The 24,100-nt window shown below is 40.1% G+C and overlaps 2 protein-coding genes across 3 annotated transcripts in view; one reads left to right on the forward strand and one right to left on the reverse strand.

Annotated features, from left to right (window-relative positions):
- The window catches only part of stoml3b (stomatin (EPB72)-like 3b), a 5,885-nt gene extending 988 nt beyond the window's left edge, over window positions 1-4,897 (forward strand). Inside the window, exons 2-7 of the mRNA XM_008332678.3 lie at window positions 188-291; window positions 860-932; window positions 1,054-1,136; window positions 1,223-1,426; window positions 1,588-1,722; window positions 1,904-4,897. Of these exons, the coding sequence (XP_008330900.2) occupies window positions 188-291; window positions 860-932; window positions 1,054-1,136; window positions 1,223-1,426; window positions 1,588-1,722; window positions 1,904-2,092 (788 nt within the window). The 3' untranslated portion in view covers window positions 2,093-4,897. The remainder of the gene's footprint in view (window positions 1-187; window positions 292-859; window positions 933-1,053; window positions 1,137-1,222; window positions 1,427-1,587; window positions 1,723-1,903) is intronic.
- The window catches only part of mtus2a (microtubule associated tumor suppressor candidate 2a), a 38,011-nt gene continuing 16,126 nt past the window's right edge, over window positions 2,216-24,100 (reverse strand). For both annotated transcript variants that reach the window (XM_008332679.3, XM_017041955.2), the window contains exons 4-16: window positions 22,458-22,712; window positions 16,033-16,200; window positions 13,742-13,840; window positions 11,072-11,259; window positions 10,855-10,980; window positions 9,556-9,622; window positions 8,983-9,197; window positions 8,309-8,414; window positions 7,945-8,018; window positions 7,735-7,833; window positions 7,355-7,474; window positions 7,151-7,248; window positions 2,216-6,782 (exon numbers count right to left, since the gene is read on the reverse strand). In XM_008332679.3, the coding sequence (XP_008330901.2) occupies window positions 6,368-6,782; window positions 7,151-7,248; window positions 7,355-7,474; window positions 7,735-7,833; window positions 7,945-8,018; window positions 8,309-8,414; window positions 8,983-9,197; window positions 9,556-9,622; window positions 10,855-10,980; window positions 11,072-11,259; window positions 13,742-13,840; window positions 16,033-16,200; window positions 22,458-22,712 (2,030 nt within the window). In that variant the 3' untranslated portion in view covers window positions 2,216-6,367. The remainder of the gene's footprint in view (window positions 6,783-7,150; window positions 7,249-7,354; window positions 7,475-7,734; window positions 7,834-7,944; window positions 8,019-8,308; window positions 8,415-8,982; window positions 9,198-9,555; window positions 9,623-10,854; window positions 10,981-11,071; window positions 11,260-13,741; window positions 13,841-16,032; window positions 16,201-22,457; window positions 22,713-24,100) is intronic.

Genomic DNA, 24,100 nt, shown 5'->3' on the forward strand with positions numbered 1-24,100 from the left:
GCTATGTCCATTTTTGTGGTAAAAATTGAAAAAAAGAAATACTTTTTTGGTACGCCAACTATATAATAATTTATATTATATTTATATATTAAATTCTTTTTGTATAGGTCCATAAACAAGCACATATAGTTTCCATCTCGTTATACCCAAAGTTAATTGATGTCATTGCTCTGTTCTCTTTCCCCAGCTGAACAGACGGGATCTCTGGGCTGTGTCGGATGGTTTATTGTGATACTATCTGGTTTATTCGCGATCTTACTTTTTCCATTTACCATATGGTTTTGTTTGAAGGTGAGTGAGCTTAGTATTGTAAACAAAATAGTACTGCTGATGAGCAGGGAGATATATGATGCATATATACTGCATCTATGTATGCTAATGATCTAATTGTTTATAACCCCTATTGAATGGCTTCGATTCTTTTGTGACAAAAGTATATCTAATGTAGTTTTAGCTGGGTTTAGGCTACATTTACTTTTCTAAACAGTTCAAAGGTTTTTTTAAACTGAATTGTGTTTATTATTTTTAAACATTTTTAATTATATTATATATTATTTTGTTTTATTTTATTATTTTTTTATATTGCTATTTTAACGTTTATAGATATTGTTTTCATGTATTTCTTTAACTATAAATAATGCCTTCATTTGTTTATCTTCAAACTACATTACAGTTAACTGGACTCAGATTTTGTTGTAATCTGTCAGATTAACTGGACCGGACTCAGATTTTGTTGTAATCTGTCAGATTAACATTACAAATTACAATAGCCAACATGTTAGATATGTTTTTTTTTGTGTGTTATCAATCACTTAATCACATTAATTAAAACATTTTTTTACAACATTTAATTTTACAGATTGTCCAGGAATATGAACGAGCCGTCATCTTTAGACTGGGTCGTATCACAGACAGGAAGGCAAAAGGGCCAGGTAATTCTAGAACCATTTAAGAAAAACAGCTCGACATGTGCAATAAATAAAAATAATAATGTATACCTGTACGGAACAGTAAAGTAGCAAAACATTTGTACCATATCTTTTTTGTCCATAGGGATTTTCTTTGTTTTGCCATGTACCGACTCCATTGTCAAGGTCGATCTGAGAACAGTTTCTTTTGACATCCCACCACAGGAGGTAGATTACCTGGAAACAACACAGGAATGACAGAAGAAGGATATTTAAGCATGCACATGAAAAATGTCACTTATTTCATTCCCTAGATCTTGACCAAGGACTCAGTGACTGTGTGTGTAGATGGAGTGGTGTACTTCAGGGTCAATGACCCCATCGCTTCTGTAGCCAATGTGTCTAATGCTGACTTCTCCACTCGTCTTCTGGCACAAACTACGCTCAGAAACGTTCTGGGGACTAAAAACCTGGCTGAGCTTCTGTCTGACCGTGAGGGCATTGCTCACAGCATGCAGGTAAAAAAAACCCAGCCAACTAATTTAAATCCTCAAAGATCATTCACTATCACAATTAGAATTATTTCTATTTGGTTAATTATCTATTGATTCTGTTTTTCCACCCCGGCTTCCTACTTAAAAAGTGAGTTAAGATGAGGTTTATTGTTCTGTCTTACCAGAGCACCCTGGATGAAGCGACAGACGACTGGGGGATCAAGGTGGAGCGTGTGGAGATTAAGGATGTGAAACTGCCAGTTCAGCTCCAGAGGGCCATGGCTGCTGAGGCAGAGGCTGCACGAGAGGCCAGGGCAAAGGTCAGTACATCAAACAAGAAAAAAACAAACAACTGTTTTCACACTACAAATAGTTCTCTACTTTACTTTACAAGTTTGTCATATAAAAAGTCCCTATGTTTAAAGTCGATGATTTAAGCAGGTTAATTTGAGAAAATGCACAAAAGTAAAACATTTCCCTGCCTTCATTTCTCCCATACAGGTGATTGCAGCAGAGGGTGAAATGAATGCCTCTCGTGCTCTTAAGGAAGCTTCCCTGGTGATCGCAGAATCTCCGTCAGCCCTGCAGCTTCGATACCTGCAGACGCTCAGCACCATCGCAGCAGAGAAGAACTCCACCATCATCTTCCCTGTGCCCCTGGATATCATCAATCACTTCATGCGAAAGTGACGACCTTAAAACACCGGGTGTGATACACTGCTGCTGAATATTGATGTAACATAATCTATGTTTAATGCTGAAAGTACGCACGTCTTTAATGATTGTAATTTCAAGCTGTAACCAGCACACTGATTTTTTTTTTTTTTTTTCTATTGCGTGGACCTGCTATTACTAATCATCATTTATTATCCCATACCACATGAGTTTGTTGATGAGAAGCTAAATATAATAATATAAAATAAAAACAATATTAATTCAAAAACTTGTTTTTATATTTGTTCTGAAAATGCAAAATTGAGTAACGAATTAGAAAAAAACCCAGAAAAAAAAAGTGATCACATTTGGTTACAAACATGCTTATTAAAATTGCCAGAATTTTAATTTCTGTCGTACAGTAATGATAGGAGTGGCAGAAAAGGTATGTATGGTGGTGTTGACTTGTTTGAGGAAAATAATTAGGTTTGTGGTCCTGGTGACCGTGGTCACTTTTTAATTATTTTTCAGGTGACATTAGATGACAATGTAACAATGCAAAACTGCATGATTTACTAGACCAAACAGTTAGAGATGGAAGTGTCACACAGGTGGTGAATCAGAACGAATAGTCTGCACCACCTTTACATCCTGTACTACCCGTGCTATCCAATCAGGAGTCCCTTTGCACACATTTTACATTTGCTACCATTAAAAATAAAACCTGCACTGCATACATTTTCTCAAACATTTTATTAATTTTTTCCTCTCTCAAAGATATTTGTGAATACATTTCGTATTAAACCATCTTTCACCTCATCCTCGGGGTTTCCTACCACCCCACGTACTTTTTGAAAAATTTTACTATCAAACGCAGAGAGGTAATACATGAGAAAGGGAGAATGAAAAAAAAAATTTAAAAACGACAGGAAAAACATGCTGCTATTACTTCGTTGGTGCACTAAGACGGAACTAATGTAAATGTATTTACATTCAAATTACAATTTAAGTGTCAGCACAAATTCAGGAATTTTTTTTTTTGCCTCTGGAGAAAATCCATTAAGGGTAACTTCATAGCTTAACCCGTGGTGAGAGTTGACCAAGGAAACATTAGTGCTACATATTAAATGGCTGCTACATTGTGTAATTTAAACAAAATTACAAGTATGGCTAATAGAAAATGCAGTCATTACATTTCTTTTGACATTCAGAATGAGACATAAATGTCCACAGGACACATCAAAGTGCTATGGTAATACCAGTTTACTGTTAAGAAAATTATTCAACGGTGAAACTTGAGTTAAAAAAAGAATCAGTGAATTTAATCAATTTTGTGTAAACACTTTTAGTTGCCTTCTCATTGACTGCACTCCAGGAGAAATTTTGGTGAAAGGTGTGAGAACACAGTGACTTTCTGACTGGTATGTTCTTGCAGCTGCTTTTTACAGAAAGACATTCTCAAAGTCATCAGTAGTGGCTAAAATGAATGAGGATCGAGACGTGGTCCTCAAATGCTGTGTGTTCAGTTTTTCACATTCTTTTATGAACGTTTGACCCTGTGTATGTATCATACAAAAATCATTTGCAGGATCAATGCTGATTCCTTTGTTTGTTTGTTTTAAATTTTACAGACTTCCTCGTGACCATTAAAAGTGCTGGTGTCACATTTAAAAATCTACTTATATCTACCTATTACATAAAAAAAAAAAACAATCCAGGAAATGACCTTACATGCTGGCTACTCAACAAGTAAGAAAGCATCTTTGCAGGAAGGTTGCAAGGAATTTCGAGGCCCTATGAATCACCCTTCCCTCCATGCAATTTCTAATATTTTTTTAGAACATGACGTGAGAGCATCTAAACTCTAGACTGTATATAGGAATTGGACAGAAAAGTCTGCAGTCAGAAGTGGGGAAAAAACTGTGCTGCACTGGTTTAAGTAGCTCAGGATGCCAGCATGTACACAGTAACTCTCACTGTTGCCTGTGAGATTAGGCTCCTATTGGACAGTCATGCTGTGCTTTCATCATGTACTTTTTTGTGTATATATTTTAAACAGGTTCCAGAGCAAAAATATGACAATTTTTAAGAAATTTTGCATCAAAGTGCATTACAAATAAAATGTATTGTTGTTATTATTATTATTATTATTATTAAAATCAGTAATGGCTTTATAACCTATGAATTTGGAATGTCATATGGAGAAAAAAAATGCTGCAACCTCTCAGAGTGGAGACAAAGAAGTTGCTGCAGTACTGCAACTTCTTTGGCTTCTCTTTGTGGCTAAAACCTGTCATTAGACAATACCGTTCATTTGTTGTATACAGTCTAGAAAACTTAAACTCAAACCCACTTCCTATTACTGTAAAATGTACCTGTTTACAGCCAACAGAACACACACTGACCCTCAGCTCCACACTGGCCTCATTTATGTACAGTAGCCCATATTTATACGTTTAAAGATGTAGTAACTTACTTATTTGTACCTCAGTACTGCACTGAGCTCTCACACAGGTCCCACATACAAACTGCTTAGTGGGACAGAACCCTGAGGGTAAGTAAATAATTTGAATACAGCACAGGAGGCAGTACTGTACGACTGTATGAAAATGATTCTGTTTTGTGGTGTACATCACAGGTGGCTTCGTATACCAGTGGAAAATGATCTCAGGAAATATCCTGTGTATATGTTCTGTAGCCAAGTTTTATAAAAGTTATTGAAATTATTTCCTAATCTAAATTTAGAAAATAATTCCCTGAACAATATCTTCCTGTACACTGACAGCTGAGTGAACGTCAGCGCATCACAGAAAAATGAAACATCATACGTATAAAAAAGGGGATACAGAGTAAAGTCGGAGGTTAGTACAGGTCGAGAAAGGGGCTACGCTACTCTACTACATCACAAGAGGTAAACAGACCTGTATTTGTTTCTATATCTACATAGCTTATTGTCTCGTCATCCTCATCTAGTGGTACAAACCCAAACCCAGAAAAGTTGGTACGTTACCTAAGAAGATAATAAAAAGCCACCGTATCAACGGTTCTTTCACAAGCCATGTCTACTGGCTCAAACATGCTGTCTTCTACACTGTTTCTTGCTATGCAGCCCGATGAATAGCCATGTGACCTGGGGCACATTGTATGTTAGGCACATACTATCTTAAAGTCAGCAATTTTAAACTTACTATGCCTTTATCACAATTGAATTTCAGGAATTCATTTTTAAATTGTTTCTTATGTAAATAAAAGAATAAAAAACACCTAAGATTTCATTATTTTTTCTGCTAAAGTTACAGCAGCAGAGTAGCAATTTTATATTTATTGCATTTTAAAGAACGGCACCAGCTGTTCTGTCAATGGCGTTCGTACATTTCACTGCACCTAAGATCTCTATGCCATTAATGTTTACCACATCCTAAGACAAAGACACGTCACAGAAACAGGTTTCACATTAAGTCTGGAAGACTTTCACAGTACATGCCTGCTTAAGTAGCAAAATCCATGTAACAAATAAATTAAGTATTTACACAAAAAAAACCTCACAACTACCTCTACTCTAGGTTTCCCTTCTACTGTGAGTGCTCTGGTACTGTTTTTCTATGTTCCTATAGCAGCTGTGGATGTTGTTGCAGCCAGCTACAAACTGCACATTCCCGCTGAGGTAATGTTTTTTAAAATGGCAGGTATAATTCTCTAAAGTTAACCTGAGGGTTTGTAAAAGTGGAGAGTAGCTCACGTAGGAACACCTCGCAATTACAAGGACATTTCCCCACATAGTATGTAAAATACCAACGTTAGCTAGAAAATACACACAAAAGAGGCAGAGGAACATTTCATCTGATTTTAAAAACCAATTATTTTAGCGAAAGTTAAATTGTTGGTAGGTTTTTCGGCTCTTGAGATGGCAGAAAAACTAAAGTGTAAGGCGCTTCGTTTGGGGTTTGCCAGCCGAATGCTGATTCAGTTTATGACTCGGGACTGACATTCATCATTTCAGTGTGTTGACATGAGTGTGTGCTACTTCTTTTCTGATTTCTATGAGGGACTAAAACCTATGCATGCAGATCTCAACTACGTATCTACTCTGTTATTCAGCATCTACACCTGTGCATTTCAATCACCTGTGATACATGTACGGACACATAAGTGGGCTGAAGGCATTTTTAGCTTCAGTACATTGGGTGTTAATTCATCCCGGGGCATTAAGACTAAATGGACTGTATCTGCCCACGTCACCACATTCACCAGAGTAAAAAGTAAAAAAAAAAAGATTAATTTGGGGCTTTTTGATTAAAAAATGCTGCGAGTTTATCTCTGTAAAGAGTTGAAATTGCAGCTGGTTGATGCCCTGTGTGTGGGCGTGGCCGGGCCGGGGGAATAATTCTGATTGGTTCCTGCTCTGTGAGTGGGTGTGGCCGGACCTGGGGAGAAACTTTGATTACTGACAGCTCTGTGGGAAGGAGAGCAGTACTGAAAGTGCTGGGAACAGCCGGGACAGTGAGGTGGGGAGTCACATCCTGCGACAGGGGAGGAAGAGAAGAAAGGAGATGACGGGGCAGGTGAGGTAGAGAAGGAGCGGTGCAGTGGGGAGGAGGCGGGGGACACGAGGGGGCTTGTCTGGAGACGCCAGAGCAACTCCTCATTGTTTCGACTTAGACGTTTCTTCTCACTGCTCTCCTTCTCCACAGACTCCTGCAAGTTGGCATTCTCCTCTGACAGTTGCCTGCAGAGAAAAAAAACACAGATGGAACTCCTATAGACATAAGGAGTGAGTTTTTAATTGGATCAATTACAGGGTAGCTGTGGATGAATCATGGTTAAACAATTAATCACGATTATCTGTGATTAGTTGAGGTAAATTGCACATCTTAAAAAAAATAAAAATTGACAAATCCAAATACAGAATATTCATACGGAAAGATGTAAACAAATATAAAAAATATATTCAAAAATGTAACTTTAACTTTAACTAGGGCAGTGCCTTATCCATTGGGCTACTTAAAAGCTAATAAACTAATCGCCTAAACTAATTTTGACAGCCCTAACGTTAAGTCCATATAGAAGCAACATTGACCACTGCACACATCCTACCTGGACAGAACAAGGTTCTTGTCAATACGAGTCTTCAGATCTTCGTTCTGCTGCTGCAGAACCTGAACCTTCTCCTCAAGGAACACATTCTTATGGGCCTGCTCAAAAGTAAAACACAACCACAACATCAGAGTTCACCAGTGTGCACATGTGTATTTATCCATAATGGAGTCTGTTAGACACAGAGGGCCTATTTGTTCCTACCACTTTCTCCAGGTCAGAGATCTTTTGCTCTTGATGGTGTATCTGCTGGTTCTTCATTTCTACAATCTCCTTCAAGCTCTTCAGATCCTTCTCAATGTGTTTGTATGGAGCTAAAGCCTCCTGTTTGAGGAACAGAGAAGACTAACATGGAACTATCTTATTTTTTAAGTCAACATTTTGAAACAACGTGCTTTGACCAAAAAACAAAATAGTAAATACAGCACCATTAGACTCTCTAAAATAGGGGTTTCAAACTCTTGGCCTGGAGTCCACTTCTGGCCCAGAAACCCCCCTTATCTGGCCCGCACCTAGATGTCAGTAATAATTCACTTCTGTGCTTGAATTGAAATTATTTTCGGTTTGCCTGGATTTAAACTCACAACTATCTGTTCATCTGTGCTCCTCCTCAAAGCATCTTCAAAACGTTTGGCTTTGTCCCTCAGACATTGGTTCTGAAAGGTGAGCGTGTCCACTTGATCCTGAGTGAGAACACAACACAGACACATCGAAAGGAAACAGACAGAAGAGACACAGTCAGTGGTGGGAGACGTCATTGGTGATGAGCCGTGTCAGTAACGATAACAGCTTACCTGCAGAGAAAGTCGAAGTTTTCCAAAGTCTTCCTCCAGAAGAACCTTCTGCTGCTCATGAGCCTTCCTCAAATCTAAACACACATTCAAAACCACAATAAATACAAGGAATCGTTTCCATCTCGTCCTCTCTCCACAACTGCTGTCATCGTTACTTTCTAAAAAAACAAAACAAAACAGCGATGAGGTCATCTGAGATTAAAAGGAATCACTCACTCTGAGTTTTTAGGCTTTCTCACTACTCCTCGACCTTTGTATGTGTAAAAAGTGATGCAAATGGCACAATGTGGAATTCAATCCCACAAATGTATGTTTTTTTTTTTTTTTTTGCTTTTTAAAATTTACTTAAGAACCATTATCAAACCTCTCATAGTTCGGGCGTGCTCCTCATGCAGCGTTGCCATTGTGATGTTATGCATGTCTCTGAGCTCCTGGATGGCTGCGTGGTGGTTGACCGTCATCTCCTCCATCTAACACACACGCACACACACAAATGCACGCCAATATTTTCAATTACTCAAACCCAGCATTTCCTAAGTCCAGTCTGGAGGCCAATGGTGGCCGTGCACTGGGTTTCATGTCCTGGAACGTTTACATTCATAGCACGTCGGTATGAAGAAACAGAATTTATAAATCATACAAGATACAGTTCCTCCAGGGGTTCCTTCAATTGCCAGCTGTCACACAAACAATCACGAGTGTTTGTCAAGTGCAGCCGGCTAATGTGTTTCCTCAAACAGAGCAAATGTGTTTCTCCTCTTCTCCACTGCATTATAACAACAACATCCCCGTAGGGTACAGTGTGCAGCATCAGTCACACCGTTCTGTTGTGATTATAACACAAGAGAGCGGCTTTGAGGAGTGAAAAGGTAGTGGTAACATTAGGACTCTAAAAATGTCACTTTGTTTAAACTAAACACACAATCCTAATGGGCCACTAGTGGTACCTGTTCCACAGTTTGAGAACCACTCAAAGGAGGAGCAGTGGGTCCTGTATTTTATTTTATTTTTTTAAATCTAGCCCACTTCTTCTCTGACCTGTTCCTGTTGCTGAGTCCTTATCTCCTCCATCTCTGACCGGTGCTCCGCCCTCAGGTGTTCTTTCTCTGCTGAGTGACACTTCCGAAGCCCCTCCTCCACAGAAACAAGCTCCGCCTCCTGCTGCAGCTGTAATTCCTGCAGCTCCTGCTTGAACGCCAACTCCAGCGCAGCCTTTTCCCGATGGAGTCTCTCCCAACGCATGGAATTATAGGCTGTGTACGGAGTAGACATTATTACCACTTTAATATTATCACCTATCATAATGTTGAAGTGTAATAATAATAATAATAATAATAATAATGATGATAATTATTATTATTATATCTAAAACACACACATACAGTGTGTTACTGTTATTATTCAAACCTGCATATAAATAAATAATTTATAAATTCTAAATGTATTTATTATAAGTAAACTTTAAACTTCAGAATCTTTCATTCCAAAACTACTGAACGATTCATGGTCTCAGTGCAAAACAAACTTTTTAATTCTATAAATTCTGCCATTTACTACCATCACCTTCTGTTTCCTGACATTTAATATTAATCAATGCTGGTTTCCACTCACCCATTTCCTCTTTGAGCTTCTGCATCTCCACTGACAATTTCCTCTCATTTTCTTCTGTAGTTTTATTCTAAAAAAGTATAAAACATTAACACTGCATTAATATATGCATGTACACTGCTTTATAAAACATTACACATCCATCTAGTATCTCTCTAATCCGTCTTTCGTCCCATTTATTTTATGTAAATTAATTTCTAACAAAACCTGAAAAAAAATCAATCGTTTTCTTATACCGACTGGAGCCAGCAGAGGGAGCGCAAACCTACTCGCAAGGGCCTATCACCACGACCAATACTTCTTTTAAATGTGCACTGGGGTCTAGTCACAGGGACGGTCCGATAGTGATTATAAACCGGGCAGACCGTCCCCTCAGCAGAGAGGAGGAGGAACACGGGAGCTAAATCGTCGGCCCTGACACCAGGGGCAGACTGAAGCCCGCTCAGTGACACAGTGAACTCTGGAGAACCTCACACTGTGGCAATCACTCTTGAGCACCACGCAGCTCATTGACCATGCTCACCTCAAGGTGTTAAATACTGCATGTCGTCTTGAGTGCACGTGTTACTGGTGACTTACTGCTGGAGTAACTGTAAAGGTCAGGGACAGTATGGTGTAAAAGCACTGAGATCTCTGGACATCCTGTTGTTACCATGGCTATTATGGTATGTCCATTCATGATGTGTTCATCTGCAGAAACGCAGCACTGTTCTCAATTTCATTTACCCGAAGTGGAAATGTTTCCAGTGAAAAAAAATAGCCAGTAGGTGGCAATAATGTAAGCCAAGGAGGATTATTTAAAGCACGGTTTCCAAACTCCCCTGTACACAAAAGTCAACAGATTCACAGCTATTGCTTTAAAACTTTAATTCCTAAAAACTCATATCCTCACAGAAAAATCTAAATACAATTTCAAAACAGTGTCATTTTCACACTGTGACACAAGATTTTTTTTTCAAAATTATTTTAATTAATATGACTTGCTGTGCACCCTGTGCAGCGGCCCGCCCCTTACTTTGGGGCCCACTGTAGAAAGAATCAGGCGGTAGCTCGAAAGACTATGACTGGAGTTGGGATTACTGCTTCACATTTAGAACTTCATTTACAACAATTTTAGTGCCCCCTGCAAGAAACACAGAGCAAGCAGTGTATAGAATAGTTACCAAATGTACTTCCTTTAATTAAAACCTTTTTCTTCATTCAAAAGCTAGAAAAGAGGACTCTCTAAAACGGTTTCTTTGGAATAGAAAAACATTGCTCTTATGTTTTGAGACAATGATTACTACATGTATGGTTGGATACCTTCAGGCAGTAATGCTGAGTGGTGATGATAAAAGCTTCCAGACCCAAGGACGTCCTCTTCAGCTCTTCTCTGAGAACTCTCAGCTGTCTCCCCTGCTGTTCACAGTGTCCCTGCAGCCACTGAAACTAAAAGACACAGGATCAACCATAAAAAAGAGAAAAGAAACAACACCAGTGGTGTAGTTGAGGTGAACTCAAATCTGGTGCTGTCACTCACCTCCTCCCTCTGCTCTCCTTTCTCTTTCTCCTCTGCTTGCTTTTGCCTTATTTTCTGCTGAGCCTCCTCTTTCTCCCTCAGCAGACTCTCCTGCTGTTCCTGCTGCTGCCTCAGGGGGGCCACGCAGCGAGGAGACCCCGGGGGAGCCGACCCTCGCACTGCAGCTGCGAGCCTCTGCACCGACTGGACTGTAGCGAGAGAAAGCAAACAAAGAGAATTGATCTTTTAGCAAATCCATTCAGCATCAGCAGGTGTTCCTTATATGTATATTAAAGGGAAACAAGGCCTCTTATTAGCAGTTCTACGCCAACACTGAATCTGAACCAGGACATACTGAATATATGTGTAAGAATGAAACTGTTGAGGATTGAATCTGCGGAGATTTGACCTGACCTTTTGCTAATGACTCTGTTCACGTGATAAATGATGGAAGGTTAATTGAATCTTCTCTGCGGAGGAAGCCTCCCAGTTATTCCCAGTCTGGTCGTTGTCGCCACGGACCATGTAATTTCAAGATGAATGTGATCCACACCAAGAGATGATAGAACAAAAATGTATAATCGTGGAATATGTGTGTTTGTAAAAATAACTACTGTGATGGAAGGAACGTAAAGCGCCAGAACACGGTGTCGATCCAAAGGCTATTCTTCCTCTGGAATTGGAAATGTAATTCTATTAAGACTGTGTTGAGGAGCAGCCAGGACATTTAGACTAAGGATAAAGTCAATTACTTTCCAATTATACCGCCATGATGTAAATACCCGGACAAACAAGGCCACGTGAGGGCGAGATTGTCTCAGCACACAATGGAGGAAAATTCGCCGTGGCTCCACGTCACCTGCCTCAACATCATCTCATTCTGGCTCAGTGAAGCACGGGGTGTGGTTTCCATGACAACCTGAGGCTGCATTTGGGGTGCAGGGTCGAAAGTAACGAGTGAGAGATTGCTGAGAGTCAGAGCGAATGAAAAGGGAGAATAATATGAGGGGAGCAGCATGAGGGTCACGGGTAAATGGAAGGGGGAGAGCAGAGACAACAGATCCAGTTAAAGAGGGGATGGATGGATGGATGTCAGCGGACGGTGGTGAAGGGTTATAATGGTTCTTTTTTAGATTGGAGCCGCTCAGAGGAGATTTGCGGGGGCGTCAACAACGTTAGAGTCAAAAAGACTTTTTTCCCCATGCGTTGGTATCATTCTGATCCAATATTGATTTATTATATTAGGATTTTATAAAAACTCCAAAAACTGTTTTATTGTGAGGAACATAATGAACCCATGAATATTGTTCCCAACCTTTAACCTTGAAGTTAAAGCTGATCCTTAAAATATAGTCAACATAGATTTATAGCTCTGGTTTAGCTTAAAAGAATATTACATTTGTCCAGCCATTAAATTCTGTTATTATTAGCATCATCACTAAAACATTAAAAAAAAAAAAGAAACAAAACAAGGAGAAAAATGTGTGACAAATTCGTGTTACTTTGTTTGGGATGTAGAATATTCTGATTCAGCTTGTAAACTAAAACAATTATTATTGTTCAATATTCAATTTTATTAGAAGGTTAAATCATACGTGGAGTCCTATTTGCATTTAAAGAAATAAAGAAGCTTAAGCATAAAAAGGTAAAAAGATACGTTTCTGAAATACACTAATCTGTAGGACGTGAGCTCACACACACACTCTCTCACACACACACACACACAGATGCTATGACATCAGTAGACTCCACCTGAGAAATGAGAACGGGAGAAACGTGAATACAAAATCAGGTAAAAAGGTTTCTGTGAAGGCGGCGTCGGTGAAAGTAGAACAAGAGGAGGAGAGAAACCAGGAGAGAAGGTGACTTCACACCTCGGTGAGGAGCGATTGTCTTTGTCTGTGTATTTTTAGGCCGGCATCTTCACCGCTGGAAATCTGGTTTGGCATCAACTCACTGACATTGTGCTGACACTCAGGCTGGTGCAGCACCTTCGCCCATGAGCAAAAAGAAAAAAAAAACTGCAGAGACCTTCTGGAATTCCACAAGGAAATCCTTTCAACATTATGAGATTAAGAGCCTGGAGAAAGGACTGGTGAGACTGTATCATTCAGATCATAACGAGAAGAACATGAATTACTGTAGGCATCAAAAATCTCCCTCCGTTTGCAGCCAGATGAGGTGTTTCTACAGATGAAGCAGCCTCTGGTGAGACATGAGCACGACTGTTGTTTTGACAGTTTGGTAGAAAAGCGAGAAAAAAAAAAAAAGGAATGATAGAAAGTGAACTAGCCCTCAACAAAGACTGGTGTAAAAAGAAATGACTCGGTTGAGAACAGTAGGTGAGAGCAGACAAACAAAGAGTCGGTCGTGACTAAAACGGACCAAAAGTTAAACAGAAAAGACAACAACACTTTGGTGACTTAGCAGAAAACAGATGATAAAGAATATACTTGTGGATGTGTGTGTTTGAGTGTGTGTCAACTCCATCAACTGTTTATCTTCAACTGACCATTAATTGACCTTATTTTTCAGATTTTTATTATTCATTTATATATTTTTTTTATTTTATTTTTCTGTGTTCAGCTACATGTAGTATCTTAAAAATCTAAAGGTTTTTAAGATACAACGTGTAGCTGAACCTGAATAATAAAATAAAATGTAGTTTATTGCAGGATAATTAACTGTTACCTGGGGACTGTGGTTTTGGAGGGACCACCGCCAGCCTCTTCGGCGAGGACGGCAGTGAACGCGTGACGTCTGAACTGCGCTGGAACTCCTTCCTGCCAACTTTCAGAATGAGAAGAAGAAAAACAACAACAACAAACATTTGAGTATCTTTTAAAAAGGTCCCAGAGTTTCAGGCAACATTGTGTTGAACAACCTCAAGTCTCACTGCACCAAATCAAAATCCTCCCCTGCCCACCCCTCTATCTCACACATTTTCTCACCCATTTCTTTCTTGAGTTTTATGTCTGTTCACTCGTCAATCATTCCGTTACCCCTCTGCTTTCATTTCCACCCTCCACCCCCCACCACCCGCTGTGAGGTGGGACTCGGTCAAACAGAAACAGAACATTCAGCTCCCCTGGACTTCTTACTGTGACACACTTCAGACCAAAAATATATACATTCAAAAATATTGTTTTTTCAGGTCAGGCATCTCTCTTTGATCATGACTTGATGTCATGCAGTTTTTAAGACAAACTCCTCTTTCCACAGGGTAGAAATATGGATCGTTGAGGAAGAAGAGCGTGATAACAGTGAATACAAAAATTGATTTTTTTTTCTTTTTTTGCAGAGAGTAGTGCAAGAAGGCAGGACTTAAAAAGAAAATAATTTGAGTTGTAACAGAAGCGAAAGCCTCTGATCCCAAAAAATCTCCATATAATTCACAGTTAATGACAGCTTTACACAAATAAAGGACAAAGTCTTTATACCTGAAACCAAATATGGAGCCAATGAACTTCCTCTAACAGCACTGACTGGTGTAAAGTCTGCACACTCTCTCCTGAAGCCAATCAACACAACTGCTACTTCTCTGTTAGTGACAATTTCCCAGCCATTCTATAAACAGACTGCAGTGATAGCACACGTCTGTGAGTCGACAGCCTCGCCGGCTGCCGAGCGAGAATGTAGACACTGCAGTAGTTTTGAGTTAAATGTTATTTTATGCTAGTCTGACTCTGTCATCTGTTCAGCCAGCAGCACCTCACTGTACCGGCATTTGTCTGTCGGACCAGGGATGGTGAAAACTGGGCTTAGCCTGGATTGCAAACCTGGTAATAACCATATGTGGGCCAGATAATTGGACCCAAATCAAACCTGCTTCTTAGCTGAAGTACATTCATGTTGAAATGTTAAAAAACGATATTTCTGCAGTTCTCAGTATTTTTCTTTCATTTTTGTGGCTAAAGTCCTGGCGTATAAAAGAATCTTTGTCCAATGGAATGTATAGAGTGAAGGGAATAACTGACCACGAAGGACTGGAGTAATTTGTGGTTGTAAGGCTGGTATAAATGTCAGTACTGCTCCAGTGTAATTCAGTTTGAAAATGTTAGCAGCGTTTGGTGGAAGCACTGGTGGCCTGAACATTTCAGCAGCAGCACAGCAGGACCTTTATGGTATAAGTGTCTTTAATAAAATTTATGATCCTGTACCGTCCTTTCATAAAAGGAGACATAAATTGAATCTACTTTGCAGATTAAAGGTAGCTCCTGGATGAACTGCACAGCGACTGAAACCAAGACAGAGATTCCTCGGGACCCATGAAACAATTTCACCACGTGTGAATTTTTCTGCGCTGTCAGACTTGATTTATCGCTGCTGTCGGAAACAATTCAACGGTGATGTGGCGGCCGGAATGTAAACAAAGGCGTTTTATGTCACCGTAGACGTCAGGAGTTTATGTTCTGCATTTAATCGGACCCTTTTCAACACTGTAGACAAGTGATCAGAGTGAGTGAGTGGAGTGAGAGATACGGTGGAGTTTCACCTCCGTGTGTGAAAAGCTTCACTGTCAGAGAGTGTGTGTGTGTGTGTGTGTGTGTGTGTGTGTGTGACCTCATGTGAACAGCTCACGCAGCGTCAGCTGGGACAGTGTGACCTCGAAGCTTCATCAACATTTATTAGCAGCTCGGGGATCGTGTTTAATGTCTGGTCCTTGTGTTTTATGCTGCTCTGTCACACGTGGCATTAAAAGCTTAAACGCTGTTTAAAGCCCCTTGTTACTGTGATTGAAAAAATATTAAACCGGTATAAAGAGCTGGTGGAAGTTATAAAGGCCCATGGAAGCTGGTGCTTGATGTTAAATCCCTGGATGTATTAATGTAGTAAAACTGCTGCAGTTGTCGATGGGTTTCCTGGGCTATTGCTAATAAACATCTTTAACAGTTACTTTTCAAATAGTGGTGATAAAAATTATCATCAACCACATTTGTTTTTATTTCATTTCATGTTTAAAACTGTGTTAGAATGCTGACCTCCTGGAGAACTTCTCGGCTGTGGAGGCAGGAAGCGACGGGGCAGAGCTGGAGTGGAGGGAGGCTGGAGACTGCTGCTACGACACGGGGGTCCTCTCTGATGATCAGCTGATGGAGGACTGGTGGACACTCTGTGAGGTGGAGGAGGCTCTTCACTGACGTTTTGACCTTAAACATGTGGAAAAAAAAGTAAAAATGTTAGGATGATTAATTTTTGAAATTTGATTCATTACAAAGTACCTGTGAATTAATAATGTGATGTTTTCCATCTGTTATATATGACCTTTTTTTTGAAAGAATTTATGCTAGGACATTGGTTTGTGTAGACAATTAGACAAACCTATCAGGAGCAGATATTTTGGAGACTTCCTGTCGTCCAGTTTTATCTTCATATCAATAAAATCAACTATAATTTTCTCAGTGTGGATGATTTTAAACTGGGTCGTAACAGTTTGGGGTCTCTGGAAAGTGGGTTCCCGTATGAAAAGTTTCTGTAAAAGACATAAAGGGACTTCTTAAAAGCCAGAGCTGGGTTGAAGATGTTGAATTTTTAAAATTTGGGAGTGATCAGGAAAGACAGGATCACAGGGGACAGGCGTACAGAAACTAGACGGAGAGAGTTTGGATGTATCTTTGTGGACGAGACGGAGATGGAGTTGCCAGGCAGAAGGACGAGAACAAGTAGAGAGTAGAGTAGATTCATGGAAGTAGTGGAGGAGGACATGAAGGTGATGTGACTGAAAGTAAAGGAGACAAAGGATGGAGAAGTTGTCCAAACACGTCCCCAGACCCTCCCTCATAAAAAAAGACTTATTGATGTTGTTGACTTGTCAGAGGAAAAGAGGGAAAAATTAGTAAATGTGGTTCATCAAAGTTGAAAGCAGGCTGATGTCAGAGCATTAGTGATTGGCAGAGAGCCAGCCAATAGTGAACGAAGAGACAAGAACAGGATGAAGGAAGGAAGGAAGACCGTGGCTGCATGTGATAAAGAGACGGCAAAAAGGAGGGAAATGGATGGCCCTGCACTGGAGCCAGCACCGAACGCAGACGTAAACAGCAGCCATATTAAAGAGGGAGCAGGAGCTCCAGGAAGAGGCAGAACAAAAGACAGCAGTTCCTCAGCTCAGTAGGAGGCGGCGTTATTACCCTCTCCAAACAAAAATAATTCCAGTGCAATAATGCTGACTCTTCATTCAGCGAGCCACGGTTAACACTGAGGCGTCGGAGCTTGTGCTCGCTCAGGTAAAAATCAACCTCAGTCCTATATACAGCAGGAACTAGTCCAACATTTTTGGTTTGCCACATGGAGAAAATCCACAAATAATCCGACGACACACAATAGAAAACCTGGCCAGTACGTGGTTACAGACAGGCGTCAGCTTCATTTAGCGGTGGTGCAGTGCAGACAGTGTGTGTAATTAAGCCTGAAGAGTCTGTCATTTGTTCTGCTGCTGTATTAATATCTGCTCCGTGTCATCCATCAGACAGGAAACGTGGGCCACTGTAAAGTCTGACCATGTTTCCATACTGTCTTAGTCCAGTGGCTTCCCTCACTGGAGCTGCAGCGCCCCCTGGTCACTTGTTGATCCCCTTTACATTAACGCCTTCACAAAAACTGCCTTTAGTCTGAACTGAAAACCTTTTAAAAAAAACTGTAAACGTGTCTCAAACAGGAGTGTCTCATGAATCAAATATAAAAATATGTTTTTATGATGACATATTGTGTATTATGTTCTATAATACAAAGAGGAGCAGTAAAAAAATGGAAATGTTGTTTTTTCTATTAACATTTCCATAATTATCCGATGGTACAGCTCTGCGTTTGACGTCCTCTTTGTTTTGTCCGCTGCAGCCATCAGTTAATCTCATAAACAGTTATTAACATGGAGCTGGATGAAATATGCAGGGAGATAATCACTTATTAGGCCCATTGAGCCCATCGTCAGTGTCACAGCTCTCCTGCTTCTTTGACTAATGCACTGCCATGTTGGGTTTCCTCTCCTCGGCTTCACAATGGCAACCATATCTAATTGGCCCATCTCATTTCCTGCTCCGCCAGCGTGTGCACATCCACTGTGTGTGTCCACGGACCCACAACGCACCACAGAAACCATCTGTTCACATGGAGCCGGCACCACTACCAGACCAGATCTGCACCACTTCCTCTGGAATACGGCACCCGCCCTGCTCCACTCACCCACATCTCCACGTTTCTCCTTCTGCATTCTCTATCTCACCCCTCCCTCCTCCCTCCTCTCATTTTGGCTCATTGGATTTACTTTTATCACTGCATCTGCCTTCAGCTCTCCCTCTCTGCCTCACTCCACCCTGTCATTTAATTTTCACCGTTATTTCATTATTTTCCAAAGGGAAAGATGGATGGAGGTGATAACGGTGGGTTTGTTAAAGGCCCTCCAGTTTCCAACACGGCTCAAAGGCACAGCCTTCATCAGCCTCCTATTGTTGCGTCCACCTTTCAGCACTGTAATACAGTCTGTCAGACACAGTAGAATTAGAAGGGCGCCTCCTATGTGTATATGCTCAGAAAGACATAAACACACACACACACATCAGAGACGTCAAAGACTGAAGGGAGAATTGAGTTAATGGCTAATCAACGAGACCGCAGGCTCACAAATAGCTGTCAAACACACACACACACACACACACACACACACTGCGACTCCATGAGTATAAACAGGTGAGTTTGGCGTCACCTTCAGCTTCTTGTTGTAAAAGTGTTTAAGTGCAATACTAGAATCAGGTAATGCACTATAAAGAAACACGGTTGCCTTGGAAGCGGCCATTTTACATGACTAACAATAGATGACTAACAATATTCATCATGTTTAAATATATTCAGAAATCATCAACTATCACCGAGTTTCTACCAGAGCCGTTGTCTCATTTGCATATTCAGTCATTGATCAGAGGGGGAGTTATAGAGCTACAGCAGTGGAGGGATTTAAACCCCTGGGATCAGTGTCTAACCCACTTTACAAGAACTCTGCAATCCTCCCCCTCGTCCCCTCCCGATTCCTTATTGATTTCCACACTCAGTATCATCCAGTACAATGTTTGTTATACCCACTAATCAAACTGTGAGAGAAGTAACTGAGCAACTGACATTTCTTACTGAAGAAGGTTCTTTCTCTCACTGTCTTCAGTGGAAGTTTGTGAGTAAACACGGCTCTTAGCATCAGGTACGAGTCAGCGAATCTCTACATTTAGAATATTGAAACTTTAAAGTTAGACATAATGAAGAATATATTTAATGTATATACTTCTTGTTAAAATTCAAATTATTCCCCATTATCTCATACTCATTCATGCCTGGGGTGCCAAGGAAAATTCCAAATCAAAAATCTGTTTAAGGGTTGCGGTGGATGAGGAGGGGTTGGAACCCTGCCACCCCCCTTCCCTTATGGTCATCTAATGAGACCATCACAGGAGTCCACATATGGAGACCAGCAACCATTCAAACATGGTCAAAATAACCTTAATGGCAGTTTTACTGTGTGAGTAAAAAACCAAAGATAAAATTCCCATTCAGAAAGCCTTGGGATCGAACCACTACATTGGCAAAATATCAAATGTAAGGCAAATTTTCTAACCACTTCTTTCACAAAATGAAACCCATGGGAATGTCATGGGAAGTTTCACCAAAGCAAACAAACAAACTTTAGGTTAAGTGTCAGCGGTGATGTTTGAGTGCGGTTCAGATGTTTCACAGCTAAAGGTCACAGACGTCAAACTGAGTCAAAAGTGGAGGTAAACGCTCCCATCTGCACTCCCTCACTGTGTCACCCGTAAGAAAAGCTGCTCGCAGAGAAACGAACATCAAAAGCCCTTAATCTTTTCCCTGTCGTTTCGATTTCCCTGATTCCATTTTGGTCCCACTTTGCTGTGAACAGCAGCGGGAAGAGCAGGAACAGTCAGCTGCAGGCAGCACCTTTCAGATCCGCCTGTCTTTCATGTTCTGCAGGCAGGTGTTCCTCTACTGTTTTCCTGCGCGTGTGTGTGTGTGTGTGTGTGTGTGTGCATGTGCCACAGGTGTGATATTTATTGCTTTATTTATTTATCGTTTTGGGTTTCAAAGAATTCAAAGAACATGTGACAGATAACAGGCACAAATCTTCAGGATTCTACTCTGACGCAGGTCTTTACACAGACGACGTGTCAACAAGGAGATAAACTGACTGAAGAAGAAAGATTTTATTGACAAACCTGGAAACCAGAATCACGTCAGTTTGGCTTAAGGGTGAGAAAAATGTTTTTGTGAATTTTTGTGAAAATTAATGGTTTTTGTTAATTTGCAATGACCTGAAAATCAACAACAACGGCACCTAGCTCAAGTCTGGAAAACAAAGAATAAAAATCTCTTTATCCTTTACACTGTTTTTTTATATGCAAATTAGAATATCACAAAGAAGTCAATGCTTGTTTTGAACCACAGTATTCAGGGGTTTTGAAAACTGTAAACTGTATTTGAATTTGGGTTGCTTTCAAGGAAATTCTCACTACAAGCCACTTCCATGGAGTGATGTCACATCACAGATTCAGCAGCTTTTTCAAGGGCTTTTGTTCTCCTAAGCTGCATGTGTCAAACTCATGGCTCGTGGGCCAAATATGGCCCGCCATGTCATTTTATGTGGCCCACTAGAGCTTAACATGCATGTTGTTGTTTTAAATAAAACTTTATTGCATAGAGTCCATACTAATGGTTCGGTTAAATGCAGTAGTTAAATCTTCATGTGTAAAATATACATGCGAGAACATTTTTGGAAAAATTGTTGCAGATTAAATCAATGTGTTCACCTGAATCATAGAATATAAAAAGATTCACCTTACCGATTCTAATAATTTTAATATTTTTTTCATCTCAATCTCATAATTTATTATTTTCACTCACTGTTAAAACCAAAATGACAAACTTTTCCAGAATGTACAATTTTTCTGCTTTCCAAAATAACCAGATTCTTCTGTGGACACCTGAGGGACGTCTTATTTTTTTTCCCTGCCTCAGTAACCAGAAGGTTGCCGCCCCCACACTGCTGCAGTTTGCACTCATTTCCAACCAATGGGTGAGAGAAAACTGAGATAAAAGAGTTGGGAAAAGGAGGGGAAAAGAGGAAAAGTGAGGATGACATAACAGAGGGGGCTTGACGTGCGTGAGAGTGCAGATGTTGTACGTCATCTGTAACTGGGAGAGGAAGAGTCGGCGTTCTCTAACTAGGTCACGTTCAAACACACGGCGTTACACCACAAATTCAGCCAATTAACCAGCCCGGCTGAGAAGCAGCGTGAAAATCCCACCTGCGAGTTCACGTCGAACTCCCAACAGGAGAGAAATAATAAAACTTATCCTGACAGTTGAGTCTAAAAACTCTTATTTCTGCTGCTGCTGAGTGGATCAGTGATGCAGACCCAGTTAAGAGACTGTTGAATTAGTGATGAGCCCGGGGAGTGACAGGCATTGGCTCTGCTACTTTTTATACCTATAAACGTGTAAGCTGCCAAATGAGGACACGTCATGACTCAGTCTGAAATTTTTAAGAGTGCATTTAAATGAAACCACATCATCATCACTTGAAATGTCAATTTTTCTATTATCCAAATATCACACTTTTTGTATTTTTTTCTTTTTGTTTTGACACCTCATCTTTAATTCTGGAGCAGTTTCCTTCATCACCGTCTCCATAATAAATGAGATATTTTCATGATCACTGAAAAATATTGATCAAACACAAACTCCTCTCACTGTAAAGTATCTGTTGATTATGTCCACATTTTGTTTGAAAAACATCTCCACATCTGATTGTGACCTAACAAAAAAAAGAAAGTCCCAAATACTATATGGTATCTCCCATACAAAGAAAACATTAATAGAAATCTGTAGCTCTACTCTTTATAATTACATGGAAATTGGAAAAGACATTCATTAGCGGGGAGGAGCTGACGACAGCATAATGAGCGTGGGAGGAAGATGTTTATGTAAATGGTATTTATGAGAAAAGTCCAAGGACACTGGGTAATAAAACACGCTGGTGTGGTAACAGTGGCGTTCTCAGAATGAGGAAATGAGTCAAATACCCAAGACAAGCCTGAAGTATGAAGTACATGCAGTAAATAGCTCAGACTTAGCCTCAGTCAAAATTAGCTTGAGGAAAGGGTGAAAGAAAAGCATATGAAAAAGCTATGAAATAATAAATGTTAGCCACATGTTTAGCTAAAATAGCTTAGCTAAGAAGCTAAGAAGAATATCAATAGGTTTTACTTCAAAACGTTCCATCATTGATCCACTCTGATCTCAGACATGGCCGAAGTATGTTTCCAACAAAACATTGAAAGCTGCCAAATGAGGACACGTCAAAAAAGAAATTCTAAAGGAACCACAGAAGAAGACTCATAAAGACTGGACTTACGTTGAGTTGTCCTGCAGGTGTCGCTCTGTGCACTGTCAACAGACTGTGCAGAGGAGACAGATGACACGCTGGACGTCCTGATGAACCCAAAGGCTGCCAGACGACCTGCAGGGAGGCGACTGGTGCTAAAACCCGGGGGGCGCAGACCCGACTGACTGGCTTTGGGCAACAGAGACCTGGAGGCTGGAGCCATGGCCTGGGGCTGAGCTGAAACTGGTGGTGCGGCCGCAGCGTGTTGGTTGAAAAGCTGACCATCTAAAAAAAAAATCAATAATTCTCTTGTTTACTGAAAATGCAGCTGCTGTCTTAATGAATTTAATGTTTCTATAGAGACTAAATCCATCTCCTGGATTTTCATCCTGACATTAACCCTTTTGTGTGACCTGCAGCACATGTGAGATAAACACGTAATTATAGGATTTACAAGACTTTACACACACATTTGAGTGACAGCTCTAAACTCATTAGCACATGCTAACAGGCAAAAAAAATAAATGCAGACGGCGTGATGCTTTTATTCCCCCCCATGAATCACTCGTGGTTCTGTATTGACCACACTCTCAGCAGGCACCGGTCCACTCGCACAACAACAGAGACATTAATCATAATATAGCACTCTGCTGCTGCTGCTTTTAGATCTGGCACCGCTAACAGACTGGGCCGTGGTCCAGCGACACACAGTCAACACTGGTCTGTCATTTCATACAGCAACTATATTATGGAAAACAACTGCGAAACTTCCTGAATATATTCAGAAATAATGATGTCGTTCTTTACAAACATGCTCTAAATATTATTAATACGTTACCTTTGGTGGTATGAACCAAAAAATTAAAGTTTAATCTGTGATCTTAATCTGACCTGCCTGCAGTCTAGAATAGAGTAGAATAAAATAGATTGACTTTATTTGCCATCTCCGAGGTTCAGCACGTTTTTGTTTTTTGCATGAATTGATGAACGGGCCCACAGCAGAGCAGTGAGGGAAAATGTCAAAGTCACAAGATATAAGTCACAAGATATATTAACCAATATAAAAAATTGTAAACACTGAGATTGAAATGTAAAGAAATCACTAAGCAAATGCGTAATAATAAAGTGAAAATATATGACAATGAGAAAAATGAAAACATTTAGGGAAAATGTCAAAATTAGGCTTACATTTTAACACAAGCCTAACACATAAAACACAGCAAGAAAATAGAGCTAAAATGTAATCATAAGGTAAAAATGTTAACATCATGTAAATGTGTTATGTATTCTGCGTATCCTCAGCACCACTGGTGTATCTAATACAAAGAGGGAGTTCAACCATTCTGGGCTTTTCTGTATTATTGTTTATTTGACCAATAGAACTTCACCTCTTCATGAAAACAAAGGCTTAGATGTCAGCTTTTAGAGTTTTCTGCACATAAACTTTTCTGTGAATGAAGTTTTGCATTAAACCGACTCAGTCTGAATCTTTTAAAGCTCTGACCTAGATACCGTTTTTTTGGATACTACATTAAAAAAGAGGGTGAAAGGAGAGTCGGACTGAAAAAGTGAAGGAAATGAACGTCTTTACAGACGACCAGGCGGAACAGACAGGGAAGCGAGTGGAGAAACGAGGGGGATGAAAAAGCAATCATCCCTCCATCATGGCAGCT

The sequence above is a fragment of the Cynoglossus semilaevis genome, chromosome 19 (genome assembly GCF_000523025.1).
Source record: "Cynoglossus semilaevis isolate Cse_v1.0 chromosome 19, Cse_v1.0, whole genome shotgun sequence".
Classification (NCBI taxonomy): domain Eukaryota; kingdom Metazoa; phylum Chordata; class Actinopteri; order Pleuronectiformes; family Cynoglossidae; genus Cynoglossus; species Cynoglossus semilaevis.